This window comes from Protopterus annectens, chromosome 1.part0 (assembly GCF_019279795.1).
Source record: "Protopterus annectens isolate FY-2018-M chromosome 1.part0, PAN1.0, whole genome shotgun sequence".
Lineage (NCBI taxonomy): Eukaryota > Metazoa > Chordata > Ceratodontiformes > Protopteridae > Protopterus > Protopterus annectens.
The window spans coordinates 1,388,884,574-1,388,910,420 of NC_056725.1; the positions used below are offsets into that span (position 1 = coordinate 1,388,884,574).

The 25,847-nt window shown below is 40.7% G+C and overlaps 1 protein-coding gene across 1 annotated transcript in view; it reads right to left on the minus strand.

Annotated features, from left to right (window-relative positions):
• MDN1 (midasin AAA ATPase 1) overlaps nucleotides 1-25,847 on the minus strand; it is a 3,484,183-nt gene that overhangs the window by 2,302,352 nt on the left and 1,155,984 nt on the right. Inside the window, exon 26 of the mRNA XM_044071809.1 lies at nucleotides 3,037-3,183. Coding sequence (XP_043927744.1) covers nucleotides 3,037-3,183 — 147 coding nt within the window. The remainder of the gene's footprint in view (nucleotides 1-3,036; nucleotides 3,184-25,847) is intronic.

A 25,847-nucleotide genomic window follows, 5' to 3' on the forward strand; every position in this document is an offset into this window, starting at 1 on the left:
ATACACAAAATGGCTGGGATGTTCCATTCATTTGTTCTGATGAAGTCCCTTGCAGTTGGGGAAGAAAGCGCTTAACTTGTGGAATATTGTTTTACCTGTGGTTTTTGAACTATTAAAGTGGTGTATTTCTACATCGTGCCTGCTTGTTCCATTTACTGGCCCGGTTCTTCAGAAAAAAAACATGCCTAGAGACTTTTTTTACCTTCAGTGGGCTGGCAAGACTGCATACAAACAATGGTAGTTTTAAGCAAGATAATTCCTCAAACTTAGGAATGGGAGAAACAAACGTCTGTTTAATGTCCTTCATGACTTTGCCTTGATCCTGTAATGTTATAAATAAATCTGCCACTGGAGTACCAAAGAGATTTTGATTACTTAGGTGAGTATCAAGAAGCTTAGCCTTAATATCAGCATGCAAAGCTTGAAGATGAATCCAGGAATATCGCCTCATGACAGATCCTGAAGCAGCAGCATCATAACTACATTTAATGCAGTCATGAGCTACCAAAGATGTAGACTAAACCAAAAAAGAGCAGTGGACAGCCTCAGAATCAGGCAGGTCAGACAAAACCCTTTGCAGCTGAGACAAAACGGATAAAATATACCTTGTCAAGTGAGTTTGACAGTTAATGGTATGAAATGCCAGGGTGGCAAAATTGTAGACCTTCTTCCCCAGCTTCTCCACAGCTCGACTATCCTTGTCTGAGTGAAGTTAGAGGAAAGAAAAAGCCAAGAAGGTTTATCAGCAGAGACAGAAATCACAGCCAAGTCAAAAGTAGGACACAAAGAAACCTGAAAGCCTCAAGATGTTATAAAAATGGTCAGGCTTTACAAGAGCAGAAGGGTGGGAATCAGAAGCCAAAGCAGCAGCTGAAAAAAGCATCCAACACTCAACATGGGAAACCACAGAAAGCTTATGGTAGTCCACCTGCAGCAACTCATCTTTTCTGGATGTCAGAAACTTGGAAGTAGTCCTATTTAAACTTTTCCATCATGTCAACAACTGTATCCCCAAAGGACAATTCTTCCACAGAGGAGTCAGGACTTAAGAACTCCTTCTCTTTAGAACCATAGTCCAATGGTGACAGTAACTGGGAGACGTAGGCCAAGGAATCCTCATCAGAATCAGATTCCTCAGCAAAAGAATTGGGTTCCCGAGATATTTTTGAGGTAGAGGACCAGGTCCTGAACCTCCCTAAGGTGGTCTCAAAGCAGTTAGGTCCATTCAACAAACCCAGAGTAAAATCCTACCACTCCTTTTGAGGAGCTTTGGGAGTGGGAGAAATCTGCTTAGTTTTCCATCTTTTATTAACAAACCTCAGCAGCTTAGAACCTTGTCTTGATTCAATTAGGGTACCAAGCACTTCATCTCTAAACAAGATCGGAGGAATCTCCCAAGACCCCTCAGATATGATCAGCAGTGATTTCCCCTCCACATCCACAGTGAATATATGCAAAGCCTCAGAGAACATGCAAAAAGCCAGTTTCATGCTGGCCTCCAACAGGGCTGAAGCAAAAGGATCCAACATCAGCAGTGGGCAGTCTTCAGGGGTATCATCCACCTTAAGAGACAGAGGCTGGACAGATGCAATATCAGACCTTGACTTTTTAGCGTTTTTCTTGAGAGATGGCTGCATCTTGGGGCAGGAGGATTTGGCCTTGGTATCCTGGGCCAACAACTTGAGTCATTGGTTCTCAAGATAAACTAAAAGAGAAGACAGACGGCTGCAGAGTGTGTTAATCACAAATGCCTAACAAACAGAGCACTGATTGTGGTCATGAGAAGCACCTAGAGAACACTTTTGATCATCTTTATGGGGAATCCTCCTCCCACACTATTTACCTTTCTTGGAGGACATGAACTCACAAAACACATCATAAAAAAAAGGAACCTAAAATGGGATACTTACCTGTAAAAGGTGCAGAATAACTAGCACAGCAAAGGGTGTTCAGACTGGCAGCAAAAAAGTTCCAAGTATAGAGATCCGTACATCACTTTTATGCCCTAGCCTAGGTTGACAGAGGTAGCATACGCCTGATGTACGACACTAGTAAGAATTAAAGGCTTCAGTATACTGGCTGGACATAAGGCTACCCTTGGCAGAAGATCCCATCTGTTATGAATACTACAACAGTGATATGGAAGGACATCTAAACTGTCCTTTTCACAAGGGAGACACACAGGGACAGACCTGGACAATACATGCCATAACCAAGATGCCTTAAAAAAAAAAAAAAAAAAAAAAAAAAAAAAACTAGCAAAACCAGACTCAAATAAAACAATAAAAATAAAAACAACACAACAGTAAAAGATGTTTTGAACATTCTAACACAACACAATATTAAGAATTAAAACAGAGTAAACTGTCACTTAATCACATCATCTTGTTTTTGGGTCCAATCAGCAGTTTTCTACAACTCCATTTTCTCATGCTGCACCACAAGCCTAGCTTTCTCCTAAGACTGGGACCACCTACAAGGAGGGACCCAAGCGAATAGATGTCATATTCCACGAGCCAAGAAAGGAAGCTGAGGTAGTCCTGACACATCACAATCCTTAAGTTCTACAGTTTTTGTACTTGTGTACAGCCATTCCCTATAACCTGTACTCTGGTACTCAGTAAGCATGGTACAACGCTTGCGGCTCTGCACCCATGAATGCTGTGGAAACTTCTGATGGCTAACTGGAGTGCAACCACTCCTTCAATGGGCTTACACTCCAAGTCCCTGTATATATGAAAAGAACTTTTGGAGCCTTCACTCAAAGGAAGGCATTGTAACAGGACTTCTCCAACTTACCTCCACAGAACAGAGGAGTCAGTGGCTGCTGCTAACACCCACCTTTCCCTCAGCCAGTCAGTACCCAAGCCATATAAGCCCAGGTTTTATTACTCTGTGCAAAAATAGCCAACATAAGAGAAAGGATTTAAGCCAGAATACATTCAATACTGTAAAGAGAAATATTAAAATGAAAAGCAGTAAAAATTAGCCAGTACCCTTCAAGCTGTGCAGAATTAAATGAAAAGGCATGTGTACCTGAAGCTCCAACATGACTTTAACCAGCTTTGTGCAGTATGAGGGAGGCAGGCTGCACCGCTTGTGCAAGATAGTCTCTAGCTCAGCACTGGGCAATTCATCAAAGTGCAGCTCAACAAAACGATTCCTGAAAGCTCTTGACAGCACCTACAAAGTAAAGCAAAATGAAAGACTTAATTTTTGTTTTAGTATTAAATTCACATTCTACCCACCTGTCAACAATGAAGGAAGGCAAAGCTTTGATATACATGCAATATTTATTTCAGATCATGCACCATTAAATATCAACATAAAGGTGAAGGGTAATGAAGTAATAATGAGACCTGTTAAACACAGGAATTTAAGAAACGGTTAGAAGAAATTACTTAAGAGTTATTAGGAAGACAAATTTCTTCAGAAAGGGCAGCTACTGAGTGCGATAAAATAAAAATGGAGTATACAACTAGGGTAGAAATAACAGAAAGACTGACAGGGGCAAAGTAGCAGAAGAGGAAAAATCACACAAAACAGGAAATTGAGCAACTGTAGTGCTAAATGAGAAAAGAACACTATTTGGATAATATGTACAAGTTTAGAAAGGTTGCTAAGCAACTATTTTTGATAACTCCAGAGCACAGAAAACTTTTAGCACAATGACAAGACCAAGTAGAAAGGGTTGTTGCCTAACATAGGAAGCGTATGATAAAATTAACCAGAGATCCAACAGATGCACTGATTAGAAATGTTATGAAAATTTGCATAAAGCAGAGGAAAGTGAAACAAAAGAAAAGCAGAAATGGATGCCACGATTGCAGGGAGAGGAGTCTCAACAATTAACATGCAATGCAAGAAGAAATGAGAAAGAATTGTGATGTATAGGAAATTCCCCAGAAGAGATGGTATTCTTGTGGAAGTTTGGAGGATAGAAAGCGATAAAGATCTGGGAAGTTTTGTCTAACAGTACTTTAAAGACAGGAAATACCAGCATCTTGGAAGAAAGTTGTGGTGGTTGTATTACCCAAACAGGGCAAAAACCCTTCTAACACAGCTTTACACTGACTAATTTCAATTTTAAAACAAGTGTTTTTTTTTATTTCTACACTAAGAGAGAGAATGGTAAAGGTGTTGCCAAAACTGATAGGAAGGGTGGCAAAAAACTGATGCCATTAACAATGATCCAGAGGGACCCAGAATTATGAAGACACTATTATTGGTGGGTCTGGATAATGAGAAAGCAATCCAGAGTCACTTGGGATTTTATGACAAGGTAATGTAAGCATCTTTATTCTCTGATAGAACAGGGTTAATTATGAAGACATATGAAGGACTGGAGTCAATAATTAATGTGGAAGAGTTCCCACTCTGTGTTTAAATAACAGAAAAAGGCAGAGGTGTCTTCTTTCCCCTTTATTTCATTTATATTTGGAGCCACTGAAAGAAAAATAAGATGCTCACAAAAATTCCAGAAAACTGGAACAGTACTCAAGTTAGCCTTATTTGCAGATATTCTGTATCAGATAAATACAGAAAATATTTTGGTGGTGAACATTTTGAAACAGTTTCAGGTCTTTTCTGGATACAAAATAAAGAAGACAAAGCAAAGGTTAAACTGGTACAAACCTTTGCACATATGAACTGGGTCAGCAATGCCCATATTTATGGTGACATAAGTAGTTGGGTTTATGGATTTAAAAGAAATCGGCTATGATAGCTAAAGATATGTAGGAAAGGACTAAAAAGATGAAACAAAAACTGAGAAACTCAAAGCACTTGATTATGGACATGGACAGTACGGTACAAGCACTGAATTTGGTTTTAGTCCTTGTACTTTCATATACAGGGCAAGCATATTTTTGTCAACCAAAAAAAGTTGTAGATGGTAATTAAAACTGAAGAAATGTATTTGGGAGAAGACAGCAAGAGTTAAGTGGAATGAGTAGATTCTCCTCACAGAACAGGTGATTCAGGATTACGATTTTATTTATTTTTACTTAAAAGCTGCAGACTTGAGGCTCACATATATAACCAAAAAGAAGGCTATAAATCATAGTGGAAAGGGATGACAACAACAGGAGTTTGAGAAAGAGTACAGTTTTGGATGCAGGCCCTTAAGGAGAATAGCAATTGTACAGAATATGTTCAGCTAGTATTCCAACAATTAAGTCAACATGGGAATGGAGAAAAAAGATTGAAGTAGGATATACAAAACTGGCAACACCAGGATGAAATTTACTAAAGTAAGTTGGCAAAGGAACAAAGGTATTGGGAGTAAATGAACAGAGATGGAATAGTAAAGTTGAATGAAACCAAGCAGAAGTAAGGACTGTAGGTTAGAGACTGCCTTCCCTCCCACTGATTGATGTAGTACAGGCATACTTATAAGAGTGCTATGTGAAAGACCTGATGTGGTACAGTTAAGTCTAGAACAGAAGTAGCTGCTGAAGAAGGAATAATTAGGCATATAAAATACTGGAAGGACAACTGCATGGCTCCAGAGTACACAACAAAATCTAGAAGTTTTTTTTTTTGCACAGATATTTTCATACCAGAAGCAGACTTCAGGGATTTTTTCCCTCAGATACCAAATGCTGGAGTTGTGATTTAAAAGAAAGACATAATTGGGAACATGTTTTGGAAGTGTAACAGATTGGAAGATTTTAAAAATGCCATACAGAGCTCTGTCTCAGAAATGTCAGGGGAGCAGTGGTTGCAATGAAGGAAAGGATTCTGTTGAGCTGGGTCACAGGATCTTATCTGTCTAGGCAAGGTAAGGCCTTACTAAATTTAATGCTATTAGCCGCCAAAAAGCAATTACTAGAAAATGGAAATGGAAATCTAAATGAAATGTAACTGATGTACTGAATACTGTAAAAGAGAAAAAAGGAACTGAAGGTGAAATCTTTGGAAAGAAAACAGGCAAATTACACAAAAATAAATGGCGTTTAAGGGAACAGTACATACAGCATAATGGCCGCAGTGGTACAACGGTGGCATTGTTGCGCACAGCAAGAGGTTCTCATGTTCATTACTCGGTGGGAGTGCCTTCTGTGTGGAGTCTGCATGCTCTCCCCGCGGTCGAGTGGCCTCCGAAACACATGCGTGAATGGGCGTGCCTTCACTGAAGGTTGGGCATCGGGCTGGTAACTCGGCACCATAAAAATCTACTGCCAATCATTAGTGGACCAGAGTTTCACTGTGGCAACCCCTTACCAGGAAAAGCTGAAAAGACAAACATACAGCATATAATGTTCAGGAGAAGGAGTGAGGTTTAAGGGGCATGAATTGAACAATTTATGAAATGCTGCAGTGAACAATTGTTAAAAGGAAAATATACATGTATGCTGCTTGAAAATACTACAAATATCATTCAGAGTTGTTTTCCTTTCTATTAATCTATTTGCACTCATGTTATTGTGCAATCTCCGATTTAATAACACACAAAAAAAGTGTGTGGAAACCAAGCATCCCTTCCAGATTCCTCTAGTCAGTTCACATTGGAGGAAACGCCCGAGGGCCACATTTACCTTAACTTTGGAACCACTGCACATTAGTACAGAATTTTTAAAAGCCTTAAATCAAACAATGACGGGGCTCAAAATGTAAATTCCCATGCCACCTCGCCAAAAGCCTTTTAGGCACAAAGACCATTAACAACGAAGTACCCCATTGAGACCTAGCATCTTGAACTAGCCTTTATAATATTACTGAAAGTCTATCCCCTCCTGACAATCTCATAATGGTCTAAACTCCAAGAGTTTAGGAAATCACTTGTTTCATCCTGTTAGAACAGTCATGGAAATCTTACCCATGACTTGCATCCAAGTACAATGCTTTATCTAGACAACTGCTAGATGAATGCAAGTACAATGCTTTATCTAGACAACTGCTAGATGAATGCAACATATGTTTTCGAATATACATAACTTGAAGACAGGAACAAAATGACACCTGAAGGGATTCAACTTGGGAGGACATGCCATCACCACTAGTTTGGCAGCCTTCAAAGGTACCACACTCCAGCTGTGCCACTGGGTTCAAGGGCTACAAAAACTGCACACCCTCAGGCCTATGGAGACCTTTCTATTTTGATATGATGCCTTTCTCCTGGGACTCCTTTATTTCTGGGTACTTCTATAGAGTTTTCTTTCTGGAAGGGGCATCATAAATAAATTTGGCCATCACAGCGACAATTTTTTTCTGACCAAGGTATTCCTGGAGAGATTCTATTGTCTACTTGACTATCTGCAAGTTGAACCTTGGACAGTGGGAAGAACTGGCAATTTAATACTACAGCACAATGCAAAAAAAAACACAAACATCTGTGTGGGGAATCTGCTTTACACAGTCAACAAAAATAGTAACTTTTGTAATTGTACAATCTTAACTTGAACAGAAGCAAGAAATAAATAAACGTGGTGTAAGCAAAAGTCCCTCAAACTATTTCTGTCCTGATAACCAGAGGAAGGGTACCAATCTAGCCTAAAGAGGTAGTGTGCTGATCTGTTTTGTTTGGCCAAGAAGCAACACATCACAAGCCTATCAGCAGAATCAGACACCTTCAGCGCATCCTCCAGATGACGTCACTCATTCAGCTCCAACTACCGTCAGTTCTATATTGCCTTCTTCCACTGTAACAGAAACAAATATGTCTAACACAACGGATAATGGTGTTCCCAGGTCTACTGTGATTTCCGACACACCGCCTCCTAATCAGTTGGCATTGCTCAATATACCAAATGACACTCTGCTAGGAGCAAGACCTAAGACAGCCCAAGACTCAAATCGTTTTTTACCCTACCCGGTGAAACAGCAATTTCACGGCAGAGGCCGTTCGCACAGCAGAGGACCGAGGAAGCGGAAAATCTCCAGGGAGAGGTATGGAACCTCAAGAAAACAGAGAATGTGACTGATTTATTCATTAATTTGTCTTCTTATCACATGGATCTGTCTGATATAAGTCTAATTAACAGGGGTTTGAGTTTTATTCCTGCACAATGCAGTAGTTTAACTGATACTTTATGTGATTTGCGACTTTTCTGTAGGAATGTTGCTCTGAAACTGTTCTTTAAAAGCTCTACCGTTACACAATGGCAACTTTACGGAAAGTGATCCTATGTTTTTAAAACGTAAGAGCAACTTTTCACCTGTACTACCCTTTAGTATAGAATGTTTTTTAAAAGCTTGCGAAAAAGATTTCTACTCTTTATTCTCTAGTCACACTAAGAGGATAGCTTATGTGAATCTAACATCTGATGAAGTTAAATCTTTAAATAAAATGAAAAAGTTAAATGATTTAACTTTTAAACCTGCAGATAAAGGTGGAGGAATAATCATTTTGAATACTTCTGATTATACCTCTCATGTCAAATATGTTATCAGATATAGCTACTTATAAGATTATTTCCTTGAATGAGGTATATAAAATCATCACAGCTGTACATGAAACATTGTATGATTTACTCATATGCAGGCAAATTTCTCCTGAATTATATGACTACCTATATATAGAGTTTCCGACCATCCCAGTGATAAAAGGGTTACCAAAAATTCATAAAAATGTAACCCCTATACCTTTACGGCCCATAGTGTCACGAAGTAATTGGGACACTGCAACTGTATCCACACTTACTGAACGACTTCTTAGACCTATAGTTAATGCTGTTCCTTCCATTTTAAAAGATACCTACCAACTATTGGATAGTTTACTTGATGTCACTCTTGATGTTACGAACAATAAGTATTTTTTGGTAACCCTTGATGTAAAAAATTTATTCACTTCTATTCCCAATGACATCGGGCTGGAAGCCATCAGAGAACTATTAGCTGGAGATACCACATTTAATGGGGATAAGATAATTTTAATTTGCCAGCTATTAGATTTGGTACTGAATAATAACTTATTCATGTTCAATGACAAAACGTACTTACAGACATGGGGGGTAGCGATGGGCACCCCCTGTGCGAATACGTACGCAAACTTAGTGGTCTTTAACTGGGAAAAGAAGTTTATGTTTAATTATCCCACTTTTAAGCATGTTAAATTCTATAAACGCTTTGTGGATGATGTCCTCCTTATATGGCAAGGTACACTAATAGATTTTCAACATTTTTTGGAATTTTTAGAATCCACTACATCCTATTTGAGATTTACAATGGAAGCTTCGAACAAGTGTGTTCATTTTCTTGATGTTACTCTGATGCTTACTAAACAGGGAACTGTTATTTCATCTTTATATAGGAAACCTACCTGGGCTAACACTTTACTTAAATACGACAGTATGCATCCCAGGCATACGTTCCCGGGTATCATCAAAAATCAGTTCATTAGGTTAACCAGGCTTTGTCAAACTGAACAATCCTTGATGCTAGAAGCAGAAAGATTGGAAACACTTTTCTTGAATAGAGGTTACAATAGTGACTTAACTAAAACAATTAAAGAAAGTGTTCTGAGTCCTTCAGTGACAAATATTCATGCAGCTAAGATGCTTAATCCAGTCATCTCAACAATAAGAAAGTCACTACATTAAATAAGGCTATGAAACTTTCCTATGTCATCAAATATACAAGTGATGTGAAATGTTTAGAACAAATAATACGCAAAAATTGGAATATACTTACAACTGATGAATCAGTAACATGTCTAATAGGGAACTATCCTAGATTCCTATATAAAAATTGTCCAAACCTAAAACAAATCCTCTAAGGACCATCCTACAGTGCTTAAACATCTTAATGAGAGGGTTGGGACTGTTCCTTGTGGAAAATGTAATAGATGTGTTTATATTTGTTCTACTCCATCTTATATCCATCCTACGTTGAACTTTACATTCCACTTCAGATGTTTTGCCACATGTTTTACTAAAAACTTGGTATATTTGGCTACCTGTGTTAAGTGTACTGCTTTTTACATAGGTCTTACCAAAAGAAAGTTATCTGATAGAATTTATGATCATCTTTATGAAATAAGAAAAACCTCAGATACTAATGCTTTAGCTCTGCACATAAAAGAACATGAAGATCATGCGTTTTGTTTTAGAGTGTTAGAAGTAATAGTACAGAACCTAAGAGGAGGTGATGCTAATAATAGTCTTGCATCAGCTGAACTAAAGTGGATTCTAAGGTTTAATGCACATAACTACCCTGGCCTAAACACTTCGGTGTCTATAAAGCCTATTCTAAATGGTAGGAAACGTTAATAAGAGGACTCTGAATGTTCTAAAAAAATTGTTTATTTCAGCTTCTTAGCCATAGTTTTGACATATCATGTCTTAATGCAATTCATTCCACAGTTATTTTATTGTGCATTAATATTTTTATGTTCCTTAAATCTTCTTATTCTGATATACATTTAAATATTTACATAGTAATCAAATATTTACAGACATTAAAAAATTATTTTTTATATAACTATACATATATATTTATTAAGTATTAGTTTTTGATAATCTAGTAGACTTTTTTAGTTGATATTTAACTTGTAAGCAAATTATTAAATTATTAAATAGTTAAATAAATAAATAATCAATTAAATAAATTAATAATTAATATATAAAGAGATGTATCCCTAATTGATTGGTTGACTAGTTATTTGTTTCATTCATCCATCTATTTGATTAATGGGTTACTTAGTTTTAAAACTATATCCTTTATATATTTTTTAGTCAATATTAAAATGTTAATCTGTATATATAGTACATTTCATATATATATATATATATATATATATATATATATATATATATACTTTTAGATAGACGCATCTATGCATAGTTTATATAATAGTTGCTTATACGGTTATTATATACATTTTATACACATTTAAATATATCTAGAGCATCTATTTATTACTTAGCAAGTAAAGAAATGTTGTCAAATTGACAAATACTGATTTTTGATTTTTTTTGATTTTTTTGAACAAAGTCTTTTATGCATGATTCCAGAATGTTATACTTTAAGTTTGCGTTAACTGGAAATGTTTTTAATATATTGTTGTACCTCATTGAAGTTGCTCTATTAGACATAAACATGCTTTTTTAAAACATGCATTTTTAAAACATGCTTTTTTAGAACACACTTACATACTTATTTAATGTTTGAGAAATGTCGTATTCTATTTAGTTTTGAATTCCAGGTTGAAGTTCAAATCATGTTTGACACTCTCTTAATTTTACTAAATATATGTAAGGTGTTGTTTTTTATACCCTATGGCTTAATATATTTAGCCAAAAGTTTTCATCTATTTTTCATACCCCATGGCTTAATGTACTTAGCCTAAAGTTTTCATCTATTTGTTTGTTTACTCATTTCTATATATTATAGAAATGTTCTATGTTTTTAAGCATTATTTCTTTAAATGATAATTGAATCAATTAATTAGTCAATTAAGTTAATGTCTTGGCTAACTGTTTTGTTATTTAAAGCCAGTCAGTGGGTGTAATTATTATCTGAAGAAGCGTGGTTGTACCCACGCGAAAGCGCTTATCCCACTCGTTAAATAAAAGGTTTATTTTATTTTATCTTTTATAAGTTCTACTGGATTATTTATTTATTTGGTTGGTGAAATTGCTACTTGTTGTTTCGTGGAGAGATCAGTTTCTGTTTCTACATATTTTTTTTTGTAGTGTGCTGATCTCTCGAAGTAAGGCCAGTCACTAGGCTTTCAAAAGCTGACGTTCCTAATAGTGAAATGCATCACAAGCACCAAACAAATGTGATCTAACTCAGCTCTGTGGTGTTCAGGGATAAAGCCCTGACTAAACCCCAGAGAACTTGAGTTTGAGTAGCAGCTCAGGTACTGAAAGAGTCAAATGGGCGAGGGTGACTGTGAGCGGCTAAGGCCAACTCACCTTTCTTGGTTCTGGTCAGCCAACTGACACCATAAAAGGCAGAGGGTTGCATGCAATGAACAGGGCCATAGACCAGGAATGTGAGCTCAATCCAGTGAGGACAGCCCTGTACAGTGTGTATATGTCTGTAAGCATCTGCACAATGAGAAGGGCATGGTGTTGAGGAAAAAAACAGATATCTACCAACATGACAACTCTGTGACCAGCTATCTTGCCTCTGACAAATGAGTGGTTCAAAACCAGTTCTCACAGAGTGAACAAACAGAACAGGAACTGATGGTCAGCAAGAAGCAATAAATAAAAAAGCCACCTTTTTCCTTCCCTCTGGACAGTACTTCTGTTTAAAAAAGACTATTGCCAGACCCAAACACTTTCTAGGCTGCTACATATAGCAAATTATACTGAAGTATCCCATCCCATCCCTCCTGTTTGCATTGGGTACCTAAAGGCTCAGTAAGCATACTGCGCTAGAATTTTATCACAAGTCCACCTGACCCACTTGCACAAATCTTTTACAAATTTTATAGTCTCTTCATTTCATCTTTTCCACTATTCTAACACTGTACAATCTTTTACAAAGAACTCTCTCATCTTGGTCAATGACCTTTAACCCCAACTGCTAAATGATGGCTTCAGCAAGTTCAGCATAACCAGCCATTCATTTCCCATTTTAACTTGTCAGTCATATCTGAATTCTGCTGGTGTAGTCAGATACTGCAGTATCACTTTTCACAAGGAATGATCCACAAAGGCAATGTATTTTAAATTAAATGTGCCTAGCTCAACTTTTGCAATGGTGGGAGAGAGACATTCTGATAAAATTATGTTTGGGGCTCTTTATCATAGCGGAGGACTGCAGCGCATATCCACAGCAGGCATGTTACCTAACTGTAGGTTTCATATGGCTGCGGTGAGACAGTTAGCTGCAGAGGTACAGCTTGTGGCTCTTCCTTTACTAGAGTCAATCTGTATATCTGGTATACGAAGGTGCACTAGGAGATGAAGGTTAAGCCCTGATTATGTTGGGGGGGGGTCTCTGAAGTAAAAAATCAAGTGAAAAAGTGAAATTCAAGATGGGGAATGACAGTCTAAACACCAAAGGAATATTCTCACCACAGGTTAAAGGTGGTGGCACACCTTATACAGGTTCTAAGACTTCCACAGAAATAAGTGGACCAAAATGGGACAGAGTCCCTGCTGTTTAAGGAAAAAATCCTAATTGAGAATGAAAAAGAAGGTTTTGCAATCCTCATCAACCCCCTTTCTCCCATTTTGACATGGGTCAATGTGTCACATCTTCATTAGTCAATGTGACCATGTCCATTAGACCCAATACATACACAGTGGTGTGGTTAGCTCTGACCAGTTTTCCAAGGAAAATGTCAGGTAAAACTACAGGCCATCTATACGTCGAAGAAAAAAACTCTCTCAAATGTTCAATAATTTCTTCAAGTTAAAAACAGACAGAATATCTTAGGGACACGTGACATAGGAAAAATCTGCAACTGAAGTTGTAACTGCAAGTGGTAGACAAGAATGAGTAACTAATGTAGTATGAATGCCATGACAGCATTAGTTATGCACACGTCTATCCTTGAGCATGTGAATTTCTGGAAAGAGATGCGAAGTGCTAAATGGCACAGAGGATAAACCCAGCCATAAAAATCATCACTTAGGGTTCCAAATGTCTGATCAATACCTTTTATATGGACCCTCCATCAAGACCATGTCTTAGAAGTCTTGAGTTTCCAAACTATATTATTTGTACTAGTCGTAAGGACTTTTGGGGAGAGCTCCAAATAGGCTAGGGCTCTTAATCCCCAAATAAAGCAAAAACAAAAGGCAAGGAACAGGCACATTATATGGTCTTTTTTTTCTCTCATCTCCTTCAGAAACCTCAAAAGGACCTCAGCGCAAGCAAAGCCCAACTCAAGGCTCATTCTCCAAGCAAAAGCCTCCCCCAAAAACAAAAACATTCTATGTATGAAATGACATGGCCTGAATCCTCCCAGAAAAGCAGCAAGAAAATGTGGTCTTTGGGACCCATGCTGAAGACCAGTGGAATCATCTCTAATATAGCTGGTCAAGGATTTACACAACTTGGGTGAGGGCCAACAGAGAGCATCTGTCCTCTGTGAAGAACAGTGACCACTGTTTGTGCATCCCTGCACTATAGAAATTACATTGCTGCTTAGCTCTTCCACAGAGGTGACACTGGGCTCCACCTTCTACAGTACTTATTCAGAAGATTTTTTCGGGGGAAGTAAAATAAGCACAAAAAGTCCATGCAAAACTTCATCAGCTTATAAGATTTTCTAAAGCAGTGGGCAAACTGGGGAGCCGCAATGAGATGAAGTCTTCCCAGTCTCGGAGATGATTAACTTGAAGATATCTGACTTCTCTTAAGATCACAGGACGAACCTCACCCCCTCCCCATTTGCAGTTTGGATGAGCAGACACTGTGCAGAAATGAAAGTGCACCGTCAAGTGCCAGATCTGTGTTCAAGTTTACACCAGTCAGAATTGCCAGAGGGATTCTGGCCCATGAAGAGCCCACTGGTACTTGTCAAGACTACATCTGCCAAGCATGCATACCTGTATCCTCAAGGACAGGTTCCAACAGACAAACACCTGTTTTGAAGTCTATAGCCTGTACCGTGATGCTTAGTGCTGGAAAACAATGCAAACCCTCCACGTTCACAGTAACTGCATCCACTTGCAGTCAAGTGGGGCACTTGGGGAGAAGAAGCCCTGTCTTGAATAGTACTACAAAACCAGGTCCAGGAGAATCTTGAAAACATGACCTGGCAGCATGCTGGATGAATGTGTTGAACTATGATTACATGACAGAATACATTTTCATCATTCCACAAGAGGTAGATTTAACAGACATAGGAAAGTTCCAAAGTGGAGATAGAATAGTTGTTTAAAATCTTACCATAACCATAAAAGCCCTCCTCCTTTTATGTTGCAGTATTCTTTACATGAGGGATCCTCCAACAAGGTCGACCCAATGTCTGGCCAGTATAAAAGAGCTTTTAAATACTGCTAGTATGTGAAATGCCGCACAAATGGCTTCGGAGTACGTTGGACATAAAAGTAATGTCCACATGTACAATCATCAGAACTGAATGTCCCAGGAAGAACGCCAGCCTAAGGTAAGAAGAAGGTTATCAGACATCTAGAACAAAAGCAAGCACCAGGGGGAGGGAGCTAAGTACTGAATACGGCAATGTAGAAAAGGACATCTACGGTTATGGTAAGATTTACACAACTATTCTATGTCCTTCTATTCTAATGTTGCAGTATTCTTTACATTAGGGAGAGTACCAAAGCTTAGCAGGAAAAGTACAGTTGTGTACACTTACCATAAATGTTGTGTACACTTACCATAAATGTAGATGTTCTGAGTGTATTCACTGTTGCAGTCATCACATTTGGGTTATCTGCTTGCAGTAGCCCTCAGTCGCCTGATTATCAAAGTCTTGGGTCCTACGTCGGTTGCTGTCTCATCTTCTGTGATGTCAGGTAGTCAGGGGTATAAAGCATGCAGCCAAAGCCATTACATCAGTTTTTCTTGCCCCAGATGTCAGGTGCCCCCGTAATGGGAAGCAATTAAATGTATATATACAAGGTTATACCTCCAACAAAAAAGCAAATACACCAAAAAGCATTTAAGCATAGTAAAGGAGAATAGAGGTACAGCCAAAAGAAGTCAGGGGGCTGGAGGGAGGGTAACCAGGACTACAACAGTGAATACACCAACATCTACATTTATGGCAAGTGTGCACAATTGTACTATGTTCTTCATGTTTCACTGTTGCAGTCATCACATTTGGGTAGATTCCCAAAGCTAAGGATTGGAGGAGGAATTTAGATAGCATTAGAACCAGCAATAAGGCCCTGCAAGACTGCAGTGGCAAAGCCAGCTCTGGATTTAGAGAAAATTGGCAAATGGTAATGCTTGCTGGAAGTATGTAAAAAACTCCAGGTAGCAGCTTCTAGGATGTCCCTGGTAGGGACACCTCTAAGAAAGACTGTAGAGCTAGATGCAGCCCTGGTTGAATGTGGTCTAATCCCCTGTGGGATAGGTTTTCCATAGGGCTTATAGCAGGAATGAATGCAATAGCCTATCCATTTAGAAATGGTTGGCTTTGAAATAGCCTTTCCCTCTGCCCCTGCAGCAAATGCCACCGGCAGCTGTTCAGATTTCCTTTGAGGTTTAGTCCTATCCAAGTAAAATCTAAGTTGTCTGTGCAAATCTAAGGAGTGCAGTATCCGTTCCCCTTTGTTCTGTGGATTAGAAAAGAAGGTTGGCAAATGAATGGACTAATGAAGAGCCACACTGGATACTACCTTGGGCATGAAGGAGGGATTGGTCCTGAGGGACATCCTGTCCGCATGAAAGATGATGAAAGGCTCCACTGCCATAAGGGCCTGTAATTCAGATACCCTTCTTGCTGAAGTGATTGCTAAAAGGAAAGCTGTTTTCCAAGAAAGGAATTTTAAATCTGCACTTGCAGCTGGCTCAAAAGGAGGAAGAGTGAGTTTCTCCAATACAAAGTTAAGGTCCCAGGCTGGAGTTGTGGCTCTCCTGGGTGGTCTTAAGTTTTTGGCCCCTCTGAGGAACTGCTTGAGCAGTGGAAGAGAGAAGAGGGGTGGTTCTGTGTTGTAATGAGCTGAAATGGCTGAGGCATGAATTTTGAAGGAGGAAAAAAAAGACCCTTGTGAAGCATCTCAGTTAAATAATGAGGAATATGAGGTAAATTGGGCTCTGCAGTGCCCATCCCTTGAGTTTGGTTCCAGGCACAGAATATTTTCCATTTTTCAGCATAACATTTTCTAGTACTAGGCCTCCTTGCCTCCAAAATGACATCCAACACTTGTTTACTGAGGGATGGTAACGGAGAGATTAGGTAATTAGCCAGGCTGCCAGGTTCAGGGTTTGAAGCTGAGGGTGCAGAATCTGGTTCTCCTGCTGTGACAGCAGGGTAGGAGTCTGAGGCAGGTGTCATGCAGCCAGCAGTGACGCACTGCGCAAGAGGAGGTACCAGTGTTGGCGTGGCCAGTCTGGTGCAATCAGTATTGTCCTTGGTTTGTCCTGTTTGATCTTTAGTAGTACTTTGGAGAGGAGAGGCAGAGGAGGAAAGGCATAAACTGATAGATGTTTCCAACTGAAAGACAGAGCATCCACTTTCCAAGCTTGTTTATGGGGAGTCCTTGTGCAGAATTTGTCCAATTGGTAGTTCTGGGGGAGGCAAACAGGCCTATATCGAGGCTCCCCCATTTGTTCATCAACATGTTGAAAATCTTTGGTTCCAGTTTTCATTCATGTGGGTCCACGTGATTTCTGATTAGTTTGTCTGCCAGTGTATTTAGTTTTCGTGGGAGGAATTGAGCATGTAGATGCACTTGGTAGATCAAGGCTGTGTTCCACAGAGCCATGGCTAGTCTGCAGAGGGGGTATATGAATGGGTACCCCCCCGCTTGCTTATGTACTACATAGTGGTGTTACCTGTCTTTGCCATTAATTGTCCTGGGAGAATGTGGTCCTTGAAGGCTGTCAGAGCACTCTGTACAGCTAACATTTCTTTTTGATTGATATGCAGGTGCATTTGACTTGGGTTCCATTTGCCATGAATGCACTTCCCTCCCAGGTGAGCCCCCCCCCCCCATGCATAGTCTGATGCATCTGTTTGGGTTTGGGTGGCAGGGGGAAGAGTGAATGGTATTCCCTTGATTTGGTGGCAGGCCTCTGCCCAACAAAGGTACTCTAACTGTAGGCAAGGTATGATCGGAATCATTGCTTCTAGATCTTGAGAATGTTGACACCATAGGCTTTTTAGATACCATTGTAGTTTCCTCATATGCAGTCTTGCATATGGAATTAGAATGCAGGAGGCCATAACCCAAAAGGCTTGCAGCATTTGCCTTGCAGATAGCAGGGTTTTTGTGGCAATTAGTTTGAACTAAGTTGTCAAATGAATTTGTTTCTCTGGTGTGAGGAAAGCCATCTGGGAAGTTGTATTCAAGCTTGCTCCCAGGAATATAATTTGCTGACAGGGTACCAGGTATGATTTCTTTTCGTTTATGGTGTACTCCAGACAAGTTAGCACACTCTGTACAAAAGCCAGATGATTCAAAAGTATGTCCTGGCTTTCTGCCTGAATTAGACAATCGCCCAGGTATGGGAATATTTGAATATTTCTTTGCCTGCAAAATGCAATGACTGGAGCTAGGCTCTTTGTGAATACCCTGGGAGCAGTAGATAAGCCAAAGTGCAGTGCAGAGAACTGATAGTGCATGTAGCCTGCTTTGAAGCGTAGGTATCATCTGCAAGACTCCCTGACTGGGATGTGCAGGTAGGCTTCCTTTAACTCCAGTGTTGCCAACCAGGCATCCTTGCCTAGTATAGGAAGCAACTGGTTAAGAGTTAGCATCTTGAATTTTGGAATCACCAAAAAGGAGTTTAGGATAGAAAGGTCCAGGCTAGGACGGCATGAGTTGTCTTTTCTGGGTACCAGGAAAAGTCTTGAGTAGAAACCTTGTCTCTGTTCCTCTTCTGGTACAGTTTGAATAGCCTTTAAGCTTAAGAGAGCGAGTACTTGCTTTTGAGCCTCTGCCCACTGATTTGGGGGTAGTTCTAGCCAACCATTTGGGGTTGGTAACGTGTGGAAGTGACATCTGTATCCTTGGGAAAATATATTTAAAACCCATTTGTCCTGGGTAATGAGTTCCCAGTTTTCTGGTTGCATAGCAATCTTTCCCCCTAAAGGACCAGTCAGTTGAGAAGTGCTTGAAAGTTTTAAAATTAAGTCACTGAGACAGCTTACCATGGGGGGAGTCTTACTACTTCACAGATTTGGAAGTAGGAGTCCCCCCCACTGCTTAGTCCTGTGCGCACCCTGGGAGTGAAGCCTGGGTGTTCTGCTGGTTCTGGGTCTGGACTGAAGGCCTGGAAGAGGCAGGAAAGGACCAATTCTTAGAGGGCCAATGCCTACTAAATCTTGGAGGCTGTACTTGTAGGAAATCTAACAGTTTTTATACATTTAGCTTTTTCCTCCATCTTTTTAAGAACTTCTGCTTTGTTGCCAAACAGGCGGTCCTGATTTAAGGGAGCATCCAGCAATTTAGTTTTAACATGATCTGGCAAAGATTGCTCCTTAAGCCAAGCATGGCTTCTAAGTACAGACCCAGTGAAAGCAGCCCTGCAAGATGCCTCTAGTGAATCAAAACTACATTGCAAAGTACGTTTTCCAACCTGTTCAGCAGAATGCATTAAATCCTGTAAATCCTTATTTTCAGCAGTCAGGAATCAACATAATTTTCTGTTTAAGCAATCCAATAATATGCTGCTGATACTTTAACATATGAAACTGGCAGTTTAAGGCCCTAATGGCCAAGGTTGCAGAGGTGTATACCTGCTTACCCCATCTATCCAGGGCCCTGGAATCTCCATCAGAGTGGGTAGGACTTTTGGCAGTAGTAGCCTTAATGCCCTTGGGTCCCTGTGAAATGGTCTCAGGACTCGCAGTAGGATTTTTAAAAAGGAACTTGAGAGAGTCAGGAACCCTGTAATATCTATCAGGTTTTCCGGGAGCAGGAGGTAGAGAGTCAGGGGCTAATCTAGATTCCGAAAAGGCATCATCAACAATGTCTAGTACAGGAGGGATAGCTAAAGGCTTGTGTTGGGGCAGGAGTAAGAAATCCCTAAGCCTCTTTTTAGACTGGCTTCCCCAGCGAAAGTGCTCCCTAAAAGTATGCAAGGTTTCACCAAAAGAAAAATTCTCTGGGGTGGAAGGAGAGGGAATAGAGTCCTCTGCATCAGAATTCTCATAGGTAGATAAGGGTAATTCCTGGTCATTAGAGGAAACAAATTTCAGAATTCTGGTCAGAAGTATCATAAGCAAATTCAGTCCTAGGTCTCTCAGAGGGGGAAGGTTGGCTTCCCCTGATTAAAGTAATAAGGTCTTCAGGCATTCTTATCATTTGTTTTTTAGGCATAGAGGCCTGACCATGCTGTCTGGGCATCAGTTTTCTAGGCATGGTTCGAGTTTTAGGCCTTGAAGAAGATGGCGTCTGTTTAATATGCAAGTCAGTAGGCCTGAATACACCCTCAGAAGCTGGTGCCTGCACAGCGGCTCCTGATCCATCCAAGGCAGAGACATCCGCAGGTTCCACAGCTGAAGCATCTCGCGGCATAGCGGACTCCGAATGGGTCTCAGTAGAGGCCTGTGAATCTGAAGTAGCGAGTATCAGGGGCTGTGAAAGCATCTCACTGAATACCGGCGAACTGACGACTAGCTTAAGAGAAGCATCGTCGGCAGCTTTGGACCTAGGGCAGCCTGTCTCCTTAGTCATCTTTGCATTTTTTCAGAATGTCGGTAGTCGGGTGGCTTACCGAAGACATATCTGGATAATTGAACTGAGTACCAAAATATTTAGAAGCGTAAATATTCAGACAACGAATAGTTCGTGGTTTAAATAAAGCACAAAACAGACAGCAATGCACGTCTTGGTCAGGGCCTAAGCAAGGAATACAGTACGAATGAAAATCTTTATGAGGTTATTTGCTTTCCACAAGAAATACAATTACTGACTTTTACTGACATCAGTTTAGAGCAAAAAAAAGTTTCCCAGTGGGGTACTTAGCTTTAGTTGAAGACTTAGGTTCTGAAACTTGAAAACGAAAATTTCAGGAGTTGGCCGACTGACACTTGCAAACTGCTTCTGCTTCGGGCACCGCAAGGCAAAAAAGACTGATGTTTATGGCATAGGCTGCATGCTTTATACCCCTGATTACCTGATGTCACGGAAGATGAGACAGCAACCAACAAAGGACCCAAGACTTTGATAATCAGGCCAACTGAGGGCTACTGCAAGCAGATAACCCAAATGTGATGACTGCAACAGTGAAACACAAAGAACATCATGGGAAGAGGAAGGACCAGATGAACTCTCTAGAAAGCCATAAAGAATGGCTTTAGTACAACCACATGTTCAAGTAGCTGCTTCTAAAATGGAATTGGTATTCAAACCTTAAAGAAAGCAATTGAAAAAGCCACAGCCCTAGTAGAATGAGCATTAATATGAAAAGGGAGGCTCTTCCCATGAAAAATATAAAGTACAGTTTTGTACCTACCATAAATGTAGATGTTCGAAGATCCACATTGCTGCAGTCCTTACGCTTGGGTAGTCCGCTGTCCTCGGTCGGCCCGAATATCAAAGCATTAGGCTGACGTCGGTCATGGCGCTTAAGACTGACATCAGGACGTCAGGGTACAAATGCGCATGACCGACGTCATATCCTCAGTCTTTTCTTGCCCCAGATGTCAGAAGACCCTAAACAGAAAGGTCAAAACCAAAAGACAGCAAAAAACAACCAACCACCCTTGCATTAATCATATGAACAATATATATACAATATGCACAATATTTACAACCCAAACCACACAACCGCCTCTAACAGAGGGGAAGGAGGGAGGGTAAATTGGACTGCAGCAATGTGGATCTTCGAACATCTACATTTATGGTAGGTACAAAACTGTACTATGTTCTTCATCTCACATTGCTGCAGTCCTTACACTTGGGTAGAATCCCAAAGCAGAGGTAAGGGAGGATGGCAAAACTATAAAGTAGTAGGAGCTGCCAAAATGCCCTGTAAAATAGCAGTGGCAAACCCAGCCCTAGATTTAGAGTAAAGTGGAAGGTGGTAATGCTTAGAGAAAGTATGCACTGAACTCCAAGTAGCTGCCTCCAAAATATCTTTAGTTGCCACCCCCCTTAAAAAAGCTGTAGATGTGGCAGTAGCTCTAGTGGAATGAGGCCTAATCCCAGCTGGAACTTCCTTACCATGATGGGAATAACAGAAAGCAATACAAAACCCAATCCACTTAGAAATAGTTTGTTTTGACACAGGCTTGCCCTGAGAACCCAAAGCAAAAGAAACAAACAACTGCTGAGACTGCCTGAACCCTTTAGTTCTGCTCAAATAATATTGCAACTGCCTGTGTACATCCAAGGTGTGCAAAATCTTTTCCCCTTTATTTTGGGGGTTTGCATAAAAAGTAGGCAAATGAATAGTTTGGTTTAAAGCCACACTAGAAACCACCTTAGGCATAAAGGAAGGATTAGTGCGTAAAGATACCCTATCCTTATGGAAAATTAAGAAAGGCTCAACTGCCATAAGGGCCTGTAATTCAGAAACCCTTCTCGCAGAGGTAATGGCCAACAAAAAAGCAGTCTTCCATGATAAATATTTCAACTCAGCAGTAGCTGCAGGCTCAAAAGGTTGTAGAGTGAGTTTCTCCAACACAAAATTGAGATCCCAAGCAGGATTAGGAGCTCTACGTGGGGGTCTTATATTCTTTGCCCCTCTAAGGAATTGCTTAAACAAAGGATGAGAAAACAAAGGTGGATCACAGTCATAGTGAGCAGAAATTGCTGCAGCATGAATCTTAATAGAAGAGGACAACCCTTTGTCCAGTAACTCAGCAAGATATTGAAGAGCCACACTTAAATTAGGCTTAGCAACATCAAATTCCTTTGCTGCACTCCAAAATAAAAATCTCTTCCATTTATCTGCATATACTTTCCTTGTACTAGGCCTTCTGGCCTCCAAAATAACATTCAAAACTTGCTGCGGAAGCTGAGACCCTCCAGGGTTTAAAACAGAATATGCCAGGCTGTTAGGTGAAGAGAGTGAAGTTTGACATTGAGTAAATGACTGTTCTCTTGAGACAGCAGGTGTGGAATCGAAGGCAAAGGCCATGGAGGCTCCCGAACCAGACTTCTCAGTAATGGGTACCAGTGCTGTCGAGGCCAATCTGGAGCTATTAGAATCATGTTTGGCTTGTCCTGTCTGACCTTTAGGAGTACTTTTGGGAGGAGAGGCAGAGGTGGAAAGGCATACACATGAAGATTGCTCCAATTGAAAGAAAGAGCATCCACTTTCCAAGCTGTGGGATGAAACCTTTTTGTGCAAAACTTTGGCAGCTGGTGGTTTAGTGGAGAAGCGAACAGATCTATGTCTGGAGTTCCCCATGACACTGTCAATTTCTGAAATACATGAGGATCCAATTTCCACTCGTGGGGATCCATAATTCGTCTGCTCAACACGTCTGCTAAGGAGTTCTGTGCTCCGGCAGAAACCTTGCCTGAAGATTGAGTTGTAAACTGAGAGCAGTCTCCCACAAAATCATTGCTTGCCTGCATAGAGGATAAGAATGTGTTCCCCTTGCTTGTTGATGTACCACATGACAGTTGTGTTGTCTGTTAGAACCAACACCTGCCCTGGAAGAAGTAAATCCTTGAAAGCTATTAATGCAAATTGGACTGCTAACATCTCCTTCAAGTTGATATGTAGATGTTGTAGTCTGGCAGGCCACGTGTCTTGTATCCACTTTCCATTTAGATGAGCTCCCCAAGCTTTGTCTGAGGCATCTGTCGTTAGAATCTGACTCGCCTCTGGCCGGGTCACAGAGAGTCCCTTGTTTAGGTGACATTCCTGAGCCCACCACAAAAATTCCTTTTGAGTGCAAGGTATTATCTGAATGACAGTGTCCATATCTTGGCAGTGCTGAGTCCATACATTTTTGAGATACCATTGTAGCTTCCTCATATGTAGTTTGGCATTGGGAAGCACCAGAATACAAGATGCCATGAACCCCAAGGCTTGAAGGACTGTCCTTGCAGTCAGCCTGGACAGATGAGACAATTGATGGAAGTAAAGTGAAAGATTCTTTTGTTTGTCTGGGGTCAAAAAGGCCATCTGGGATGCTGTATTCAGTCTCACACCCAGAAAGCACATGTCCTGAGAGGGTACTAGACTGGACTTTATTTCGTTCACAGAATACCCCAGGCATCTTAGCACTGCTATCACATATTGTAAATGATGAAGAAGCTCGTCCCTTCCTTTGGCCAGAATCAGGCAATCGTCCAAATAAGGATAAATCTGTATTCCTTTTAGCCTGAAGAAAGCTATCACTGGAGCCAGAACCTTTGTGAACACTCTGGGCGCAGTAGATAAGCCAAAGGGCAATGCAGAGAACTGATAATGAGAAGTCCCAGCTCGAAAACGCAGATACTTCCTGCAACTTAGCCTGATAGGAACATGAAGGTAAGCTTCCTTGAGATCCAGAGTCACCATCCAGTGATCTTTGCCCAGCAGAGGTAAAAGCTGTTGTAACGTCAACATTTTGAACTTGGGAATGTCCAGATAAGTGTTGAGGATAGACAAATCCAAAATTGGTCTCCACGTGTTCCCCTTCTTTGGTACTAGGAACAGGCGTGAATAAAATCCCAGGCCTACTTCTGGCAGAGGGACCGGCTGTATGGCCCTATTTGCAGCAGCAGAGAAATTTGTTTTGAGCCTCTATTCTTTGCTGAGGAGGAACGTCTGGCATGCCCTTGAAAGGAGGCAATGTATGGAAATAAAACCTGTAACCTTGGTGTATAATATCCAATACCCATTTGTCCTGGGTAATCAAATTCCAATTTTCTTTGAAGAGTGCCAACCTTCCTCCCAAAGGTGCTGCCAGACAAGAAGGCTCTGGCAGCTGAAAAGGTAGGTCATTGGGCCTGTTTACGAAAGGACTGGCCCCTGCCCTCACCAAGACTGTGCAGGTGAACTCCCTGTTCTAGGTCTGAAAGAGCCCTGAGCTCTACCCCTACCACGTCTAGATCTTCTCCTAGACTGTGAATCATAAGAAGGGTACGTCCACCCCTTAGCAGGCCAATTCCTACTAAACTTCGGTGGCTGAACTTGCAAAAAATCTTTAACAGTCTGCATAGACTTAGCCTTGTCCTCCATTTTCTTTAAAACTGCCTCCACAGGAGAACCAAACAATACATCAGACTGTAAAGGAGCATCTAAAATCCTTGTTTTAACATGGTCAGATAAATTCTGATCCCTCAGCCAGGCGTGCCTGCGAAGAACTGACCCAGTGGCAGCCACCCTAGACGAGGCCTGTACAGCATCAAATCCACATTGCAAAGAATGCTTACCCACCTGTTCAGAAACATGTACCAAATCTTGCAATTCTTTACACTCAATGCCTTCCGCCAGAGCATCTACCTTAGACTTCAATTGAGAAAGAAGATAGTTTTGATATTTCAACATGTGAAACTGGCAATTCAAAGCCCTCATAGCTAAGGTGGAAGAAGTATAGACTTTCTTTCCCCATCTATCTAAAGCTCTGGCCTCTTTATCTGGAGGAACCGGATTTTTTACCACAGAGGCCTTGACACCCTTAGGTCCCTGACTAACTGTTTCTGGGTCAGCCCTAGGACTCTTATACAGATATTTATGAGCTTCAGGCACCCTGTAATACCTATCCGGCTTAACAGGAGCAGGAGGCAAAGAATCAGGATTAAGTGAAGCCTCCGCAAACACATCTTCCACAACATCCAGAACAGGAGGAATAGCCAAAGGCCTATGCTGGGGTAAAAGCAAAAATTCCCTAAGCCTTTTCCTGGAATCAGAGAAGTCCTGACCTTCCCACTTAAAATGTTCCCTCATAGAATGAAGAGTCTCTGAAAAAGAAAAATCCTCTGGAGGAGAAGCAGAAGGAGTAGAATCATCCACATCAGAATCAGAATAAGGAGAATACTCCTGCAAGTCTTCAGTCAAGACTCTGAAACATCCGAAACCTGCTCAAAACTCCCCAACTCTGGTTCCACCCTAGGCCTCTTATCAGGAGGGGGCAAAGAGCCTCTAATCAAAGTAATTAAATCTTCTGCCATTTTGAGCATGTGCTTCTTGGGCACAGATCCTGAAGAACTAGGAGTGACACCAACAGAAGCTAAACCTGGCCTGCCTCTGGGAGAAGTCTTGGAAACAGAAGGAGAGGGCCTAACCACCCTAGGAAGGGAGGGGAGTACAGTAACCTGAGAAGCCCCTTCAGCCTGACCTGCCTCCTGAGAGGCCACATCCTGCAAAATCAAAGTCTCTCCCTGGGACTCCAGAGAAGCCTCGGTGGAACCACC